At 36.1% G+C, this 20,308-nt stretch overlaps 2 protein-coding genes across 3 annotated transcripts; both read right to left on the reverse strand.

Annotated features, from left to right (window-relative positions):
- Nucleotides 1-2,428: 2,428 nt before the first annotated feature.
- On the reverse strand, nucleotides 2,429-5,125 carry CRR3 (chlororespiratory reduction 3). Its single transcript, XM_059591420.2, has 3 exons — nucleotides 4,815-5,125; nucleotides 4,521-4,663; nucleotides 2,429-2,874 (listed from the first exon to the last, which is right to left on the reverse strand). The coding sequence occupies exons 1-3, from the start codon at nucleotides 5,057-5,059 to the stop codon at nucleotides 2,750-2,752; spliced, it is 513 nt and encodes a 170-aa protein (XP_059447403.2). The 5' UTR covers nucleotides 5,060-5,125; the 3' UTR covers nucleotides 2,429-2,749.
- A 1,161-nt stretch (nucleotides 5,126-6,286) lies between these two features.
- Nucleotides 6,287-14,535, reverse strand: LOC132177759 (ARM repeat superfamily protein). Of its 2 annotated transcripts, none has more exons than XM_059590204.2 (9): nucleotides 13,937-14,535; nucleotides 12,501-12,851; nucleotides 12,191-12,406; nucleotides 11,298-11,947; nucleotides 10,463-10,559; nucleotides 10,301-10,354; nucleotides 10,103-10,221; nucleotides 7,718-7,908; nucleotides 6,287-7,102 (listed from the first exon to the last, which is right to left on the reverse strand). In XM_059590204.2, the coding sequence occupies exons 1-9, from the start codon at nucleotides 14,204-14,206 to the stop codon at nucleotides 6,465-6,467; spliced, it is 2,586 nt and encodes an 861-aa protein (XP_059446187.2). In that variant the 5' UTR covers nucleotides 14,207-14,535; the 3' UTR covers nucleotides 6,287-6,464. The 2 variants fall into 2 exon arrangements, with proteins under 2 accessions (XP_059446187.2, XP_059446188.2); XM_059590205.2 differs by having other exon boundaries at nucleotides 13,883-14,029.
- Nucleotides 14,536-20,308: the final 5,773 nt, after the last annotated feature.

Genomic DNA, 20,308 nt, shown 5'->3' on the forward strand with positions numbered 1-20,308 from the left:
CAAATTGCAAAAATTTGGAACTTTGGAGGGTGAATTGCAAAAATTGAAACTTTAGTATTCGAATTGAAAAACGCTATCAACTTTGGAGGATAAACTGTAATTTTCCCAAATTCAAAACTAGTACCACAGTGTGTATATATATATATATCAAAGAATATGACAGAAAAATATTTGTGGCTGGAGGCGGCGCTTCCATCTAATAATTGTCACTCTTTTTCCTTTTTTTAATGTTCTGGGGACCATTTTTTAGGAAGAAAGTTTGACCATTAGCCCAGAAAAAAAACAACGTTGACCATGAAAATGTCATTCGATTCTCATTTCCCCATCCAAAACTGATGAACACAACAAACTCGACGTATGTTACAAAAAAAAAAAAAAAAACTCGACGTAGAAAGTTGACCATGAAAATTTCAACTTCTCTTTTATATTAATTAATTAAAATATTGGTCCTACTTTAAAAAAATGTTTCTAAAACCAAATTCTCTTAATTTCAACTAAATAAAAATAGATATTGAATTAAAAAAGGTCAACACAATATTTGTGGGGAGAGTAATTGATGAAGAAATGCTATAAATATATACGAACAGAAACAGACAGACCTGTAATCAAAATTGGCACGCAACAGATATGATGTGCCTTGCACAATTAAATGTGAAAATTTATATTAAAGTTTTAGTTTAATTTATTAATTGTGGCACTTCCAATATTTGTTCAAAAGACATGGCTATTGATCGAGTGCCCCCTCTTGTGCCAAAAGAGTTTCTCGTGTTTATTATGAAACTTTACTTACTCTTTTAAATTATCATGCCATTTGTAACGTTCTTCCTAAATTTTAAAAATTTGAAATGTGGGATTTTAATTTTTTTAGCCACTTTTAGTTATCCCCTGAAGTTTAAAAATTTTCGTTTAACTTAAACGGCTAACGTGAAAAATGTCTGTTAAAAAAAAATAATAGTAAAAATTTGTAGCTAATTGTAACACCATACCCAATGACATACAATATTGTCTACTTTTGGTTCCCCCGAATTAGACTTTCCAAGAAGTCACTCATCCTGGTACTATTATCGCAGAAACACGCTTAACTGCAAAGTTTTGATGGGTTCATGACTATCATGGCTTTAAAATACATTGTCATTAAGGATGTAAGTATACATACAAGCACATCTTCATCTCCATACCCAGACGATGTGGGACGCTACACTAATTTTTTTCCATTAAGAATGGATAAGTGATGTTTCCCCTATTTCTAATGCATCAGGGATAGCTCATAGTCCGGTGACGACTGATCCAAGGGGGTAGGCTTAGTGACAAGGGGGATTATTTGTAAGTGGTTTGGTAAAGCCATGAAGGAGAGGTTATAGGTTCTTTATGGATACGATGTTAAGAGGACGAGATTCAAGCCCAAGCTCGGGGCTAGGCTATGGATTGACTTGTCTTGAGAGAGCAGTTATTGATCTCCTGCATTATGAACCCGTCAAAACTCCTCTTGAATGGTATCCTTAAGGTTAAGTTGCTACTATAGTTACGTCCATGTAAGGAGTTTTAGCTTTTGGTTGCCCCCCAACCCTTTTTGCTTGTCTTGAGAGACCGGTTGCTGATCTCCTGCATTGTGGACCCAACAAAGCTCATCTTGAATGGTGTTCTTAATTACTAAGGTTAATATGTTACTATAGTTACGTCCATGTAGGGAGTTTTGGCTTTTAGTTGCCCCCAACCCATTTTGCTAAAAAAAGGAACATAAAAAAAATGTCATGGTCTGGTGCAAAATTGCTTGCTATCATTTGTTAAAGAGTATAATGGCCTCCTAGAGGCCATTTAAGTCACTTCCAGTTTAGATTGCTTTCAAAAGGTAATGAAGAGATGAAGAAGACTAGACTGCTCAGTCACCTCAGTTCCACTTTAAATTGCCAGAGGCTCCTAACAAGACAAGATTGCATGATCTTGCTTTGCTGATTTTCTTCCAACATAATGAATGATATTGGAACTGATGTGGCTCATCATTTTTGAGTAATTTGTTGTATTCTTTGGAGATTGAAACCCATTTCAATTATTGAAGTTTTTTTGTTTTTTTTTGCGCACTAATAGTATTGTTTGTGAATGTTGAAGAACATCTTTGTCTGTTGGTTACTGATATGCATTCCACGGCTGCCCTGAAGAGGCCATGGCCAGTGCACTGGGTAAAGAAGCAGCAAGAATGCAAGAGCAGTATTTTCACATATAATATACCATTTGGTCTAAAAGAACCTTCCGAACTAGAAATTACTAGTTATTTGGTATTGAATTGTTAAGTGTGACTGAAATTACAAGGAATTGATATTGAAATTATTAAAAAGGATTGAAATTACGAGTAAATGATGATGCCTAAAATCAATGCATCAACTTCATAAACGATAGCCTGATTAAGGATCTTAATGGCAATTTCACAACATAGTGAGCTTCTTGCTTGCCAAACCGAGTTTGCTATACAAAAATTACCAATTACAGAACTTGTATTGCCAAGAAGCGGCAACTGAGTTCTTAACACAATCGTTATACATGGAAATGCATGACTTATATTGATATCATAAGATGGAAGTAACTCCAAATATCTCAAAATCCACATTTCGAAGTTGTAAAGCAAGAAGTGTACATTGTTAGGCAATTGATGGAGCCACTTTCCACTTACTGGAGAAGCCATTCAGAAGCAGTGATCTTGCTGTCTAAGAATTTCAAGTTAAAATTGGAGTCTGAACTCCAACTGACATGTTCTTCACATCAGCAGGTCATCCAGAATTGGGGTACTGAACGGTAGCTTGATAACCCCAGAGGCCATAAGGAGAGACAAAGTCCAAATTGGTAGCATCCATTGAAATACAAACATGAAAATCTTTTTCCCTGAAATAATGGGGAAATGTTAATATAAGGTCAATCACAAGACCCCCTATGTTGCTCAAACATGTTAATTCCTATAATGATGAAGGCTGAGTTTGGAAAATCCCCCCTCTCCTTTTTCATTTCTCCCAAAAAATTCAAACTCCTTTCTTCACATCACCAAACAACTTTTTTTTTTTTTTTTCATAAAAAATTCAAAACTCTTTTCACATTTATATCATATCAATCAATTCTTATTACTATTCAAACAAAATAAAAATAAGAAAAAGCTTTCCCAAATATTTGGGATATTCTTCTGAATTTGTTGCGCTTTTTAATCTTTGTCTAAGGTGATCCTTTATTGTATACTGTTTGGACACTTGCACCTCACTTTGTGACCTTTATTTATTTATTTATTTTATTTTTATGTCGGGGAACCTCTTTAAGGCAGGACCCTTCGGACCCACCCCTGCAGAATAAACCTCAGTCACTTTGTGACCTTTATTAAATTGAAATTTCTTTATATTCTGCAACAAACTAGTCAGGAGATACAACATTTATCAAACAGCTTACAATATAGCCATGCACAATCATTTAGGAAAACTGTTCTGTGGAGAAAAATGCATAAACCTTGACAATGCTTGTGCTCTTGCTGTTGTGAGCGCATTTATGAGTACTGAGTCTCATATTAAGAAAGTATAGAGAAAATGAGTAGTTAAATATACTTAATGGACCCAAGCCCATTAGTTTAGGTTTTTTCGCTGATTGGTGTTCAAATATGTATATTAATGTACTATTTGTTTAAAACTCCCTAATCGTTTATCTCACCAACAAGTAGTATTAGAGCTATGGTTCGCTTCCTAGGAAAAATGTCTGGATGCGTCTGGTTTAGAGTTGCGTTTTGTGGCCTTCTAGCGCAATTCTCGATGCGAGACACTCTTAGAAATGTAAAAAGACTCACAAGCGAGTTACTTATTGTTATGTTGAGACCAGATCTCTCATTTCCTTTTCAATGTTAGCCTTTTGGATAAACTGGATGTCCATATGAGCAATAGAATGGCCAAGAGGTAACAAAATATGAACTTTTACTCGATAACCTAAACCACAATCCTCACTAGAATATCAAGTTTAACTACAGAATCTGATAAAGGTCATACCAATTGTTGAGGAAGAATCAGGCATCAATAATTCAACTGCTCATTCCAATCGCAGCGCAACAATATGAATTAGGTGTGCTTTTGAATATGGATTTTTGCAGAGTGTTATAGATAATAATGTTCCTTTAAACTCTGAACCTTCCTTGAGCTGCAAACTAATTTATTGACTCAAATAGCCTAAACAATTTAAATCTATGACCACCAAAACAAAGCTAAATCCGAACCCATCTATTAAAATACCTTTTCATTGCCAACAAATGGCAAAACCCATTAGAACTGAGCTCACAAAAACTCAAAAGAACAGTTCAATTATTCCTATTTTCTTTTATAACAATATTCACTAGCACAGTAAAGCTAAATCTATAAATCAAACAAGCATTAGACATCAAAAGATTATCCTGCTGAACTGAGCCACAAAGTTTTACTAACTAAAATTTAAGTGGGTACTCTTATTTATTGAGTAAAAGATAATAAAAACTTCAAATAATAATAATGAAGTTGAATAATGATTACCAGAGGCTCGAAACCTGCTCTCGGTGGAAGTGACTAGCCACTCTCCCGTCTCACGGAGCTTCTTCTCGACCGGCCCTTCAAACTTTCCAGTAAAACTCATCGACATGAAGTCGAAGTTGGCCACTTCTTCTTCCTTCAATTCACTGATTATTGCAAAAAAGAAACGTCAAATTTTCAGAACCACATAAACATTATATTACCTATTTACCTACATATAATCAACAACAAAACTTCAAAAACAAACAACAATTTTGCTGGATTTGTGGAGAAGGAAGAAGTGGGACTGGGGCATGCCTGGCATCAATGTCGCGGTACCTTCCGGCACCGATAGCTCTTTCTATTTCGGCGATGGAGGGCCGTTGTCGTTTGTTCTGCTGCTGCTGCTGCTGCTTTTTTGGTAGAGACGTTATGGGTTTTGTTGTGTGCATGAGAGGTTTAATGGGATTTGTTTGGATCGTCGGAGGAGGAGGAGAGTCATTAGTGGGGAGAGAGGCAAGAGCTAGAGGTTTGGTTATGGAAACGCAGGATAAGCAATACATGGTTTCTGTGTCCGCTACTTTCACTTGAGGCGTTGGACAATGGATTGGATATTGCTTCTCATTCTCCAACATAAACTGCCAAGCCAAAAAAAAAGCAGCTAATTGAAATGAAAATATCTTGCTTAGAAATTTTTTTAAAAGAGAAATCTATCTGAAAATAGAGCAATGTTAGAAACAAAACTCTTGTCCTCTCCTCAAGTAAAATGGATTTTAAAATTATCTTTTAATTTCCAATGACTCAAATTTTGATTTAATAGTAATTTTAAAAGTCCAATCACTTTTTTTTTTTTTTTTTTTTTGAAAAATTTAACTTTATTCATCTTCAAAAAAATAATATAGAGCGTGAAAACTCTAAACATATCAAGAGCATATAACTCAAAGAAACAAGAGCACTTTGTTCTAAAATTATAACGTCACAGATATCTTCCGGTATTTCTTCGATCCACGCCTTATCCATGACCTGTTGCTTTGGCGAGTCCATGAGCCGCCCAATTTGCTTCTCTTTGAGTATGCCGAATTTGCCAGTGTCGTAACCTGTTTAACACCACTTTGACATCTGCAAGCACTTGCCCATATTTGTTCCAATTTTGATCATTTACATTGAGTGCCTTTGCAACCTTTAGTAGGACAAAAGATAAACAAAAGTCTTCATTCTAGTATTACTCGTTGTCTCGAATCACATCTTACGTTTAAGAATGAGAGCTATAGATGCGTCTAACCTTTTTCTTTCTCACACTTATGTTATGTTAACTAACTAACATAACTTGTTTTAAGTGGCTTACATGTCAACTAGTGTACAATAGTATGATATATGGACGTAAAGAATAGACATCCTTCATCAAGTTTAAGGTTGAGTGGAGGAGGTTAAGGTCCTAACCTTTACCACGTAAGAGGCTATATAATGTGGATGAGGTGTTACTCCGTAAAAATATGTACTTTCCTAGGAACAAGATTTTTTTTTTTTTTTTTTGGGCATCTTTTAAAGATAATGAGCGGAGCCTGCAGCCTAATTTGACTTGAAACGAAAAACAAATCAAGTCTAAACATAGTAAGAATTGACAAATTGAGAGCTCTTTCTTAATTCTCTGAGTGGTAGTGCATGGCCATTTTTAGTTGGTTGAGCAATTTGTCTAGTTAATTCCGTCAACAAATGAGACCTCAGCATGTTACCTAGCAAATCTATATTGAAATTTTGAGAATAACAATGTCTAAGGTATGAGAAAGGCAAACTCTACAAGACAGTTTAGCATGTATTGAACTAAACAATATCACTATGATCTCCATGTAAACTATCCAGTTGGTTTACTGAGTTGAGCAAAAAGGATATCAGTACAATTGCTCCTACAAAAATACGTATCTTTTTACCAACTTCTTGGTCTAATTGTAGCATTTGCGCAGGGTAACATCAAGTAGGTAAAGTCCTCAACAAATGAATTGCTCGTGGCCATTGTGGCCTCTGAGAAAGTACAATTCTCCTCAATGCCGGCACAGCTCTAGCAGCTATAATTGCAGAATGATTCTCACTGTTCATGCTTAGATTATACAGAATTGCCAAACCTGCTTCAACACCCCTCTCACTTCCTTCTTCAATCAGTTTTACCAATGGAAATATTCCACCCTTAGCAGCAATAGCTTGAGTTGAATCCACCACCCCTTCAGAAATTATTCTGTTCAGCTCCATTACTGCAGCTTCCTGTACTTCCTGAGAGACAGAGGTTTTCATCTGCTCTATAAGTCTTGGGATGGTCTCATAAAGAGTTACCTCCATGTTGATTGGATTCTCAAAATCAAAACTGCGACCAGAAATAGAGCTGACTTTAACTAGGGCAGCAGCAACCCAATCTTTTTTGTGAAGGGGGATGTTTGATTTTAGGATTTCTCGGAGCAAATTAGTGAAATGGGTGGAATTTATATTTTGGCAAAAATGCTGAGAGTCGAGCAGCTTTGTTAATAATCGGGATGCTGCAGAAATTGCAAGACTGGCTTCTTCAAGATCAAGAACATATTTTTCTGGCGGCTGGTCTTCTGCATCAGAATCTATGTCTGCCAAATGTAAGATATACACAAACACACTTAAGGCCTCAATCAATGATTACTGCATAAATTATCATGCGTCTCAAGAAAAATGTATGAGCGAAAATTATGATTTCCAGAAGATTTCCAAGGGAATGTTATGATAAAGAACAAACATGTATGAGTTGGTTACCGTAAATCTTGAATTACAGAAACCAAGAGAAACCAAAAATAGAGTTGGAACTTTCTCCTAACTCAGGTTTCATGACAAACAAAAGATCAGGCAATGGTAGGACCTAAATCAGAATTGTGGTCCACCTTATTCAGATGATGATTGGACAATCCAATCAACACGAGCAGCGAACATAGTGAATTCATTTCATCTCTTCTTTTTCTTCATATTAAACTTCCGTTGGCAACTAAATGCATGCACCAGGTTTTCAAAAATTACAATGATGATGACGATGCTAATTAGAATCACAACTATAAAGATGATTAAGGACATTGTGAAAGTAAAAGGGTCATTTCTTTTTTCTTTTTCTTTTTTAATCTAAATGAGTTACTCAAGTTGGATGAGATGAAATACAATCAAATTTTCTTTAAAGCAATTCAAGTCTTAGTAATGAAGGAAATTGTTTCCCATACCTTTCAGAACTTTTTGTTGGAAAACAGCATCCAAACCTGATTCAATATCTACTGAAATGATCGAGTTCATGCTTGGGTCAATAATTGCCACAAACTCAAGAATCGAAGCCGCTTTTCTTTGTAAACTTGGGGATGAGGTCTTTAGAACCTCCACAAGGCGAGCAATGAAAGCAGTATCCACCACATCTTCCCTGTAATTGGTTTCCAGGATAAGAATACCATGTCAATGAAACTTCTGTGTTAGAAATAAACCTTTAAACTAGCTTTAGTTCAGGCATACACACAGAAATACCGACAAAGGAAAGGAAAATGAAAAATAAGTAAAGAAAGGAAGAGAGAGAATAGTGTTCTCTTGAAAGTTGGCACCCATCCAGTATCTCTGGTTACAATAAAATCAATGAAATCAAGGGATCAAAACCACAACAACAATGCCTAGCAATCCCCCAACTTTGGTATAAGCTCTTTTAGAGGGGAAAAAAAGGAACAATACCTCAGATCCTCCCTAGATCAGGAAGTTTCTTATCTGGACCAGCCAGCCACTCAAAATAGATATGTTCCCAGCAGAAGACTCATGGCAGAATTCATTTGGAGTTGCCATGGCCCAGCCTTGTTATTGCCAGGGTAAGTCCAGGTTTGCCCAATATGCTGGTTGAGTGTTTAATTTAAACATACCTTTGAAGTGTCTGCTAATAGTGACATTAAATCTATATTATAACTGTTACAATAAACAGGTTGATGTGTTGGCTGGATAATAAATGGCGCTACATTAGGGTTAAGCAGAAGAATATGACACAGAGATGATACCTCCAACGTGGCCAAAATTGTTGACAGAACAAAAATTAAAAAGAAAAAGAAAAAGGAAGATACAACCAAATTTGAGAGAAAATAACAGCTTGTAGTTATAAAAGTCAAGCTTCTGTAAGGACTAGAGGACCATGACACAACTTATGCTATAAAAAGATTATGTATTACATCAACATCATGAGGTTGTATATCAGAAGTAGGGTTGTAATCAAGTCGAATCGAACCAAATATTAAATGTTCAAGCTTGGTTCATTTAATTTTATTTCGAACACAAGCCGAGCTCAAGTTTATCACCAATCCTAATCTGTTCAAGCTCGGTTCATTTATTTTTTGAATGAACTCGAGCTTGTTCACGAGTTGCTCAGTTAATTTAATCATTCTTTTCATAAAGTAATATCATGATTATTTATTTTTTTATAAATCCATACTAATCATTAGTTAATTAATTATTCTTAAGAATTTATCATTTGAGTAAATTATATAAATTAACTTGAATCTTAAACAATCCAATCTCGAATTTATCATTTGAGTAAATTACGCACACACACAAACATATCTATACATACACCCAAACACACTTATGTACACGAAAACACACATATCTATATCAAGACTCACAATAACAATAATTCAAGCTATATCTAAATCATACTACAAAGATAATTCTCTTTTATCTTTTAAAGTACTTAACATGTTCTCTTTAGAAAATTAAATTAATACTATAAAAAATAATAAAAATGAATATAGGAGTTTATACGAGCTTATACGAGTCAAGCCAAGCTTATACGAGTTCGGCTCATTTAATAAGTGAGCCTAAATTTTTGTTCAAGCTTGACTTATTTATTAAATAAACCAAACTCATGTTGAGTTTACATGAGTCAAGCTCGAACTGTTTACAAACAACTTTGTTCATTTACCGCCCTAATCAGAAGACTATCATCTTTTACATAAAACGAGCATGCTGTATTGTTTGCAAGAAGATGGAAAACAAAAATATCAAACTTGAATGTTTCATAGTTTGGTGTTGGAAAGATTGTACAATTAATCCAAGTTTCATTTTCTTTTCCTGCAATATTTTCGCAACCAAATGACTTCACTAGATCAATCCAAAACCTATGCGTCTAGCTGCAGTTTCGCAAAACCTAGGCGCCTAGCTGCAGTTTTTAAAATATGTCATACATGCAATGAAAATGTTCCCCATCTAAATTTTTAGATCATGTTTATTCTTCTTCTAAGCACCAAGTAATGGAGATGGAAGTTTTGAGAAGAAATCCTTCTTGTAAACTATACACGCAAACTTCATTTTGCCTTCTCCTCCCTGTAGAACTACAAGTGGTCACCATCAAACCAAGAAACGTATGAGCAAAGCAATGAAAATGTGAGGCAAACATATGCAATCTGCTTACTTTATTCTTTTCATGAAAAATAGACAAATTTATTTTAGCAATAGATAATAATCACTCAACAAGATATAGTAAAAGGTGACATAAGCCAAAGACAATGATGAAAAGGCAGTTCTGAAACAGAACAAACACCAAGTGGAAGAAAAATCAAAAGGGCGGAGAGGGCGGGGGAAGAGACCTGGTATTTGCTTTCAATATGGATTTTTTGACCATATTTCCAGTTAATACTGTGGAATCTTCAGGGCTTCTTGCTGACTCTGATCCTCTTTTTGACCCATTAACTGGTCCATTATAAAACTGGAAGGCATCAACAAACTTGGTAAGTCAAAAGACAATTACACACTTCCACACATGCTGCAAGAAACTAGACACTAACCTTTGATTTCATCTCTTTACTAGGGTCTAATATCCGAGCAAGAATGTTTAAGCTCTGCAAGTGCAGCAAGGATTCTTAGCATCTTCAAGATTATTTCCCAGAAAGATGGACTGTGGATGATGACAAATAAAACAACCAGAAAATAGGAAAAAAAAACAAAACCTTTTCCATCAGGCTTTCAGAGGTCTGCGACTGCTTTACAATACTGACCAAGGGATCAATAACACCTTCAGCTTCAATTGTCTGGCAGACACCATTGCTGCATCAAGAAAGATAAGAACATGAACTTATGAGATGTAAGCCATATTTAAGCTAATTATTAAATTTTTTTTATAAATAAATCATTTCATTGAAAGGCGCAGAGGGGCATAACCCTAGTACACAAGATGTATACAAAGAAAGGCCCCACTAAAGATGAAAAGAAGAACAAAATTCCACAAATTGAGATAAGGTAGAAAAATAGGAAATAAAGCCCCCATCTAATTATTAAAATTAAGAAACTATTCATACTTTAAGAGAAAGTTTAAAGGGAAAAAGAATGCAATTTGACTTTGGGGCTATGTGACATATACACTAAGATAAGTATCAGTGCCTAACAAAGAACAAGGTTTCTAACATGCAAACCTGCAACAAATAGTGAGAAACATGAGTCTCATCGCCCAAAATGGTATGAAAATAAAGAAAAGATAGCAAAAGATGAGAGTGTATGAAGCAAAGAAAATATGGAGAAGGGAAGAAATAAATTTATTGACAGGGTAAAATAAGCAAAATGGGGAAGCAAATGTCCACTGAGGTCTGCTTCTCCCAGGACTTTGCCTCCTCTGTTTAAACCGCTGATCTGGGTAAAATATTTAGCCAGGTAAGAGTGGAAGCAAAGAGGCGAAGCCAAAGCCAGAAAGATTTAGGATTTTTCTCAACCAAAGCCAGAAAGAATAGCTTGGGCCACTATCGCTGTAAATACATCAAGAAATTTGAAAACCAAAGAATGATAAATTACCTGATAGACAACCTCTCCAAAGCTTGAGTGACAGCCAATCTGACAGAATCATTAGTATAGCCTAAAAGCCGAACTAAATGCTTGATTGCTCCAGCATCTTTGAATGCAACTCGCATATGTTCATTTATAGATGCATCAGCAATTGACTCTGCACCTCTTGATATGGCCAACTCATCTTCAAGTTCAAGAATCAAAACTAATCGAGCCACGCCATCCATCCACGGTAAAAGTGTAAGTCGGTGATCAGTGGAGCATTCAGATTGAGATTTATTTTCATTCTCCATTTCTATAGCTCCAATACGAGCAAGAAATTGCTGTTGTGTCCGCCCAACTATTGCTTTCATCTTGGCCTCCTCCATGTTTACATTCTTGTCATCAATATTTAATCCAAGGAGTAATTCAGAGGCACCAAATCTAGAAGGAACTTTAGAGCTTTGTTCAATCTTTGTACCATCTGGTAAACTAGGCCAGGAATGCAAACCTGGTCTGAAGGACTTGTATGCAGCTGCACCAATCAAGGGAACAGGAACCAGACCTTCCTCTATGATAAGAATTCTGTAATATTCATCCTTGGCTAGCTCCAATAATGCATTTCTTGCTTCCTTTCTAATGATTTTAGATCCTTCCACATCAGTTTTTAAGATATTTGCCTGCATTTAAAATCCAGTCTATTAGAATGCCAAAGAATAACATGATCAGATATCCAAATAGAGGCAATTTGCAATTAAATTGTGCTTAAACTTAAGATGTGAATTCGAAACCAAAAATCATCCGCATGAATTACTATACTCCATATAGCAAGACCATGTAAAATAGGCAAATCTTTCATCCATTAGATATAATAATCACCTGAATTCTTTCCAATAATAGAGGAAATGTAAAGGAAGCCTCACCAATTTTGGTATAACACCTGCTTCAACCATCATGTTGTGGTTAAAGTGGCTCAATGCTAAATTTGCCAAAACCCCTCCTGCTGCTTCCTTCACTTTTATGTCCTCGTCATCAAGGGACTTAATTAGTAATGGAAGGATATCAATGTCCGCAATTTTCACTCTAAGCTTCTCATCTACAGACAAGTTCCACAAAGTACAAATACTTTGCTCCTTTACCTGCAAAATTGAGTTCAGGATATACCTCCATTCTCTCAACCTAGAAATATGTTGACAAGATGACAGAAATTCCGATGGTAAAGTCTGTATATACCTCAGGAATTAAGGAAGGCCGGCTCAGCAAGCCAGTTATCTCTTCAACTGCTCCACTTTCTGCTACTAATTCCCTGTATAAATTAACTGAAGAAATTGATCGTAGAAGGCCTGCAGCTGCTTCACAAGTGGAAGTAGACTCTGATCTAAGAAGGTTTAAAGTGAGATTTATGCAGCCAGGAAACTGCATGATAGCATCAATATACTTCTTTCCTCCAAGGGAGTATTTCCAGAGAGCCACTATTGCCTGCTCCCTATCAAGGTCATCATAGTCCAGCCCAAGCATTCTAACAAACAAGGCCACATAACTATCACCAAAGCTAGGAGAAGTGCTTTTAATTGCTTCAATATCCTGAAAGTAAGAAGATGTCCCATCATGTAGCTTAAGTAAGCGTACATTTGCCACTCTCAAGGAAGCATTTAAAAGCAACAGACGACACTGTTATATTAAGTAACAAGATAAATTTGTATTTCATGACCCACACAATTTTTAGAAGAAAAATGCTCCAACAACATAATGCGATTTTCAGGAAGAAAAAAAACATTTTAGTAAAGTGAAACTTTTAATCTGTTAAAACAAGTTGCTTAAGAATGTGGATATGTAGCGAGCATTAATTTGACAGCCCATAACAGTAGTAATAACACTCAGTCTTTGCGAACTTGCAAAGCTAGTATCAACTTAATTGTGAATAGCATAAACTTTAGTAATATATTCTAAACTTTAGTCACTTATACACAAATGGAATGCTGATGTAAGGACTTCAATGATGAATTGTACAATTCCATCCTGATTCACAATAGCATGAGTACATTGTGCTTATAGTGGTAGTTATTTCGTGTAATCCTTTAACTTAAAAGTCATTTCAAGCGCCAGGACTAAACTTCTCAACAAGTTTCTCTTTTGTGTTCAATCTTCTAATGATCATTTTGTGATGGGGCATATATGTCAATCTAGCTCCAATCTAAATCTACCAAAATGATTTTTGTTTTTCCTACTCAATGAAAAACAAAATGGAGAGTTCAAATTTCATAAGCAAACAAGCGATATGCAACCCGATTTCCCAACCAACTTTACTATATATATACCTATATTAACACATTTTTGCAACGCATTAGAATTGCAATCCAGATGGGAAAAAAACCCAAAAAAAAAAAAAAAAAAAAAAAAAGAAAAGAAAAGAATGCCAATACCCATTCTTCTACTCCATATCCAAAATCCATGGTAACCCATAACACGATTCCAAAAGAAAAGTATTACACAAAGAAATCCAAATTCCTCAATACAAGCAAGCTGTAACAGCAATAAATTAATCAACAGCAATACATAACTGAAACATAAACACTTGCCCAACAAAACTCGCCACGGCAAACAAACCCATATACCTAAACGAAATACAAGCAAGACCCAGAATAGAGAAAAGGCAGTTCAGAGCATACAGGAGGTGTAGAGTGCTGTGGAGTAGCATCAACAGCACCATCACCATCACTGCTGACTCGGGTGACGACTGCACGGTTAGAGCGAGAAGTGGAGTTGAGGCCATGATATTGATGATTATGAGGTTGGGTTGCATAGGAAATGACTGTTAAGTGGCTTCTTTTTGCTTTTCTGGTTGCAAATGGAATAGCTTCCACATGGGTTTTTGGGATTTTGCGTTGGGCATCAGGGGGCTTCAAGGTGAAGGGTGTGGGAGTTGCTGAGGCCAACATTTTGGCCTAAAACTGGGAGAAGGGATTGAAAAGTCACACAATCTTGGGGTTCCAGAAGAGTCAGTTTTCTTGGGGTTTTGATTTGGGTTTGCGTTGTTCGACTACAGTAACTAGATGTTCGGAGACTCGGAGTGTTCGTCCCTTCGTTGGAGTCAATCTCTATGGCCTAATTATGGTAATTAATTCTTCTTCTTCCTTTTTTCTGTCGCTTGGGTTTGTGATAAAATCCAACAGAAGAAATGTGACGGTAAGAACAGCGGGGCGTGGAATTAAGATTTATGAAAGATTTATCACAGATTTTTGTTTTCGAGTGGGGGGGCATTGTGAGGTAAGCCTTGCCATAATGCGTGTGTGAATTAAGGTTGTGTTTGCCCCCGACCAGGGTCGGTACTGTTCCAGCTACAGTACTAACTGATTATTGTTTTATGCAAGTCAAAAAAATCATCCCAACTTTCAAAAACAAGTCTTTTTCTATTAAATTCCCAACCGATAATTCCAACTATATATATAAAAGAAAATGAAAAATATTATTAAAAAAAAAAAAAAATCGGAGAACCATCGGGGTGGCTCCTTGGCCAACATGGGGTGGCCAAACCACCCCATTTTTGGCCAAGGGGGTGGCTGGAGCCACCCCCATGGCTGGTATGGGGGTGGTTCGACCACCCACGTGGCCAAGGGGGTGGTCCGGCCACCCCCTTGGCCAAAAAAAAAAAAGGGGATCGGGTGCATTTAGGGGTGGTCTGGGGCTGGGGGTGGTTTCGGCCACCCCATACGGCCGGTGTGGGGTGGCCGAAACCACCCCAGCCCCTTGGGGGTGGTCCGGCCACCCCCAAATGCACTCGATCCCTTTTTTTTTTTTGGCCAAGGGGGTGGCCGAACCACCCCCTTGGCCATGTGGGTGGTTCGACCACCCCCAAATCGGCCAGAGCCACCCCCTTGGCCAAAATGGGGTGGCTGGAACCACCCCCATCTTTCTCCTCATTTTTTCTTTTTTGTTTTTCCTTTTTTTTTTTTTTAATATTTTGCTTTAAAAAAAAAAAAAAAAAATTTAAGTGAAAAGTCAATTTTTGCTGTTTGCACTGTAGCTGGAATAGTGTCGTTCCAGCTACAGTGCCGGCCCCGGCTGTCGCCAAACATAGCCTAAGTTTCTTGGTAGTCTTTTTTTTTTTTTTTTTTTTCTTTTTCTTTTTCTTTTTCTAAGTTTCTTGGACTTGGACCTTGTGTCAGAGGATTGGATGCCACCATATGCCCTTGAGGACTAGTTTTGCAATATAGGGATACAATTGCGAGGTCGAACTTATAGGAAATTGTATTTTTTAAAACTAAATATATCTAAACAAATTAAATTCTAACTTAGTTCTAAAAGATGATTGAATTTTGTTGTGAAAAATGGAAATCAAAAGCATAAACAAAATTAAGTGAAAGTGATCAATTAACGAAGCACTAAGGTTTCGAAGTCCGCACTGACAAAATCATAGTAACATATTTTCATGATTAATAATATTTTCAAAATTCAAAATAAAAATCTTATGTATGTTCTACTTTACTAAGTGAAAGTGATCAATTAATGAAGCACTAAGGTTTCGAAGTCCGCACTGACAAAATCATAGCAACATATTTTCATGATCAATAATATTTTCAAAATTCTCACAATAAAAATCTTATGTATGTTCTACTTTACTTCAAAGAATTAATTAAAACCATCCAATGCATCCATTCATGCACAAATCACAAAGATATAAAGTTTAAATTAAATCATCAAGTGTATCCGCAAATCACAAAATATATTCAATTTAAACCAAATCATCAAATGTGTCCATAGAATAAATTACAAGGGCATCCAATTTTTTAGACAAAGAAAACCAAGCAATCAATTAAATGAAACTATCTCAAATCATTAAATGTAGCTGTAAATCACAAAAGATATCCAAGAATCATCCCACTAATTGAACTGAAATAGAACAATTGAAAAATCAAACACATTTAATTAGAAAATATTACATCACATGAAAATATTGTTGCTAATCATAAGTGAGGCTTCATCCTCAACCTTAGTTGAGGGTTTAGCTTCTCATGGAATTGAAAAATAAAACAAAAATAATTGCATCCATAGAGAATTTGAGATACTTACAAATTGAAAACCCCAAAATTGAGAGCTCCAAAGGTTAGGAAAACCCTAAACTTTCTTCTCTCTTCTCTGAAATTTCGTACTCAGTAGCCTCTCTAATTTTTTCTTATGTCTTTCCTATTTATAGGGTTTTAACCTAAAAAATGGCAGAAGTCTGAAAAGTTGTCCATCCGGACAGGATTGTTCACCGTCCGAACGCATATTGTCTTCCATGTGCGCTCGAGTGCACCGCCGTCTGGACGGGACTTTCCACCGTCTGGACGGGCACTTGACTGTTTAGGCTTGGTGACTTTTCCCTTGGTGATTTTTCTTCCAAACTTTGCACTTTTCGCATTAAGTCCACAACTTTCCCTTAGTAGCCTGCAAAACACTAAAACCATAGAATTAGCACAAGATATCATATTGTAATATAGCTAAAGGATTAACAAATGCAAATTAAATGGCCCAAATATGTAATATTTGGCACTCATCACCTAGTTCACTAAATTCCAAGTGTAATAGCACTTCTTGGATTATGGAAAAAATTGTTTCATCAACGAAGTTTAGTTCAGATCATCCTATTGCATTATGCAAAGAAGTCAAATCATACAACCCTAGAAGAAGCCATAATTGGCAATAGGTCAACGATTGCACGAAGATTACATAAAAGACATTTCATTGGCCTTGTTTGTTAAACCCCACCCCATTCCCCACATTCCACCACACTATTCACTTCATTTTTTTCAAAAAAACATTTTTACTTTTATATCAATTTTATACCACATTATTTACGTTTTATTACTATTCAAATAAAAAAATAACTACAAAACAAAATTTTTTCACTTTTCAATACCACTTTTTTATTTTCCCATATCAATCATTATTTTCTTTTTTAATTTTTTTTTTTAAAGATGAATAGTGTTGTGGGGTGTTGTTGTTTAACAAACACCCCCATTGACTCCCATATCTAGTACAAATTAGGTAAATGAACATTTTCAATGCTGCCAACCAAAGGGTAAAGGCATACCAAGAAATAGCTTTCCTCTTACCCCTATCCCTTGCTTAGTTATTGGTTGCGAAAGGGTATGAATAGGGTTTTTTATGCAAAGCAAGCAATAGTCACTCTTGTAGTAATTCCTTCCTTTCCTTTCTCTAACTCAATTTGTAGTACGTCAACAAGCAATTCAACATCTTTTTAAAAGGGTGGCGGGCAATGGCAACATTTATGTGAAAATTAAACCCGATAAACTTGGGAAGCTAAGCCTCATTGGTGCAATTCGAAATACATATAAAAAAAGAAACAATTCCATGTTATCATGTAGTGACCCAAATAATTAACTAAGCTTAAGTAGCTTAGTTAGAAGCTTAATTTGGATTTTGGGTCACTAGGAATAGCTAGAGGAGCATTTTGGGAATTTTAGCCTTTCGGATCGGACGTACATTAGGGTTGTCGGACGTACGCTCTTGTCTGTAGTAGAGGACGTACGCATGGGGACCACCGGATGTACGCCGTACTCTGCCAATAGTACACGGACGTACGCTGGGGACCACACAGACATATGCTACTTTTGGAATACTCCTTGGATAATACCTAGACGTATGCTACAGCTTTTGGACAGTTGGGTAAATAGTACCGAACGTATGCCCCAAAAGTACCGGATGTCCATTACTTTTCAGAGAAGTTGGTAGCGCCCTCTACTATAAATACCCCTACCCTTCTTACTCTCACATGCTGATTTACGCCCTCAGGCTCCCAGAACTCTGTGAGAGTGTGTTTTGTGAGATTTTGTATGTTTTGTGGAGAAGAGAGGAGGTTCTTGAAGTTTCGCTTCAAGAAGGTAATATCCTTAAGCCTAGCTCGTTTCTTAGTTGTTATGCTGTTTAATTGCTAGCGCAGTTATAGGTTTTTGAGTTTCTAGCTAGGTTATGCTTTAATCTTGGAGGTTTAGTTGTTTATCTTGATTTAGCGTGTTTTGTATTGCATGGAGACATTATTTTGAGATTGGTAGTCTTAGAAAGCCTTTTGGTAGCCTTAGAAATCGATTTGGGATGATAGGTGGACGAATGAACCAAATGAGGTTCTACCTGAAACTCTCTGAGCGGACGTACGGCCACGAGACCGGACATACGAGCCTTTTGGGCGAATGTACGGCCATGAGCCTGGACATACGATTATAAGCGTTCTAGGAAACGCCATTTTGGATAGTCGTCCGATAACCTCTGTTTTTATGTTCTACGTTCGTTTTAGTTGGATTTATAACTAATGATAGGTCTTTTTTCAGTATTCGAGGTTATGGAGCCTCAAGAAAATTTTACAGAGGAACCTTACTGAAACGCCCCAAGTTCTAGAGGTAGAGCGACTGGGAGTAATTGTAACATATTCTTAATAAAAATATTCTCCTATCATATGATCACCACAGAAACATAACATCACTAGAGTACTATAAACTCTCATTATGAAATTACAAACACATAATGTACTAGTATTCAAAAATCTCATAAGCAATAAAGTTACACAGCCTATGCTTGTCCCAAGTGGTCTAGTGTATAGAATTGAGTTCCATACACTTCTATTGCTACTGCTCCTACTAGTCCCAATTGATCAAGACTTTATCTACCAAGAGGCCCACCGGTACCCCTGTCCTCAGTACTAAGATATGTAGGGCAATCTGAAAAAGATGTATAGAGAGAAGGGGTAAGTTCGACAACTCAGTAAGTAACCACAACACCAAGATGCTATAAAACATGCTATGCATATTTCTATGTCAAAATCTCTGTCATGCACAATAACAATTTATGCAGAATAACATAATTAACAAAATAAGCATGATAGTTGCAAAATGAGTAAGCACTTCCTTTTACTTTCCTTTCAAATTAATTGTTTTACCCTTTGACCCGACACTACAAATTTACCGTGAGCAGCACACGTTGGCTTGTCCCGAATGACCTATATGTTCATCCTGTCGTCACAGGAGAGAGCTACCAAGTTGGAAACTTTCCTAGGTGAAGGCCACCTGGCCGGTAGCACACATCTTCTCGTAACCGTCCTTCGGTGTGATTGCCATGCTACTGTATGCAGTACCGATCGTCACTATAATCGTGTCTCGGGTTAAACATTTATAATCATGAATGTACATATAACATTTCAAATGATCTGTAAGCTCATCTGTAACTGTATGCTATGCCATGAACTTCATTCATAATTGCAGTCATACATAAAATCATGAAATAGGGTAGCTATAACGTGTAAAATTCTTAAACAATGACATATGATTGAATAAAACTTAGCATTAAAATATGAAAATGAAGTGCAATTGAAAATCATATAAGTGAATTCTTTATAAAATCCCCAACATTTTTTCAAAGATTTATAATAAAATTTGTTGGGGTTTTTGGTGTTGTGTCCCCTTACCTAGCATTTGATGATGGGTTGAGTTAAGTTGTCCTTTTACCTAAATCAATTGCAAGAATAAACTTAGGAGCATTATGGAATTTTAAATCTAAAATTAAATAAAGGTACCCTTGAGGTTGAATCTTATAGGGTATAAATCTTGAAAAATTAAAATTAAAATTAAAATTAGATTGATCCTATGATAAGTTATTATGTGGTGTAACATTGTAAAAGACTACGTGTCAAAGACTACGTGTCTGTTAAAGGTGTTATAGTCTTTATCATTTCTTTCTCTCTCTTTTTTTTAAAAAAATAAAATAAAATAAAATTTTAGCATAGAGTACAATAAAAACATAAAAAGGCTTACAATATAAAATTAACATTTCGACTCCCACACTTGTTATAAATTAGCTCAGCAGACACCAACGCAACTATATGTTGTACTTTGCCTAAATCTTCCATTCCCTAGAAAAGAAAATAACAAGAAACACAAACCACAATTCCATTCCCTTCCATTATTATCCAGCAGCTAAACAGATGGTAACACACTAAAAGAGCACAAAACTGAATCACCTAACAAAACACCACCACAACTGAAACTCTG

This window comes from Corylus avellana, chromosome 4 (assembly GCF_965113065.1).
Source record: "Corylus avellana chromosome 4, dhCorAvel1.hap1.2, whole genome shotgun sequence".
Lineage (NCBI taxonomy): Eukaryota > Viridiplantae > Streptophyta > Magnoliopsida > Fagales > Betulaceae > Corylus > Corylus avellana.

Excerpts from the sequence above, each read along its gene's own strand:
- CRR3 (XM_059591420.2), bottom strand. The coding sequence starts at position 5,059 with ATGTATTGCTTATCCTGCGTTTCCATAACCAAACCTCTAGCTCTTGCC. Across the intron at positions 4,664-4,814 it reads TACCGCGACATTGATGCCAG|TGAATTGAAGGAAGAAGAAG; the intron begins GCATGCCCCAGT and ends TGCAATAATCAG. Across the intron at positions 2,875-4,520 it reads GAGCAGGTTTCGAGCCTCTG|GGAAAAAGATTTTCATGTTT; the intron begins GTAATCATTATT and ends CCATTATTTCAG.
- LOC132177759 (XM_059590204.2), bottom strand. The coding sequence starts at position 14,206 with ATGTTGGCCTCAGCAACTCCCACACCCTTCACCTTGAAGCCCCCTGAT. Across the intron at positions 10,560-11,297 it reads TTGGAGAGGTTGTCTATCAG|CAATGGTGTCTGCCAGACAA; the intron begins GTAATTTATCAT and ends TTCTTGATGCAG. Across the intron at positions 10,355-10,462 it reads CTGAAAGCCTGATGGAAAAG|AGCTTAAACATTCTTGCTCG; the intron begins GTTTTGTTTTTT and ends CTGCACTTGCAG.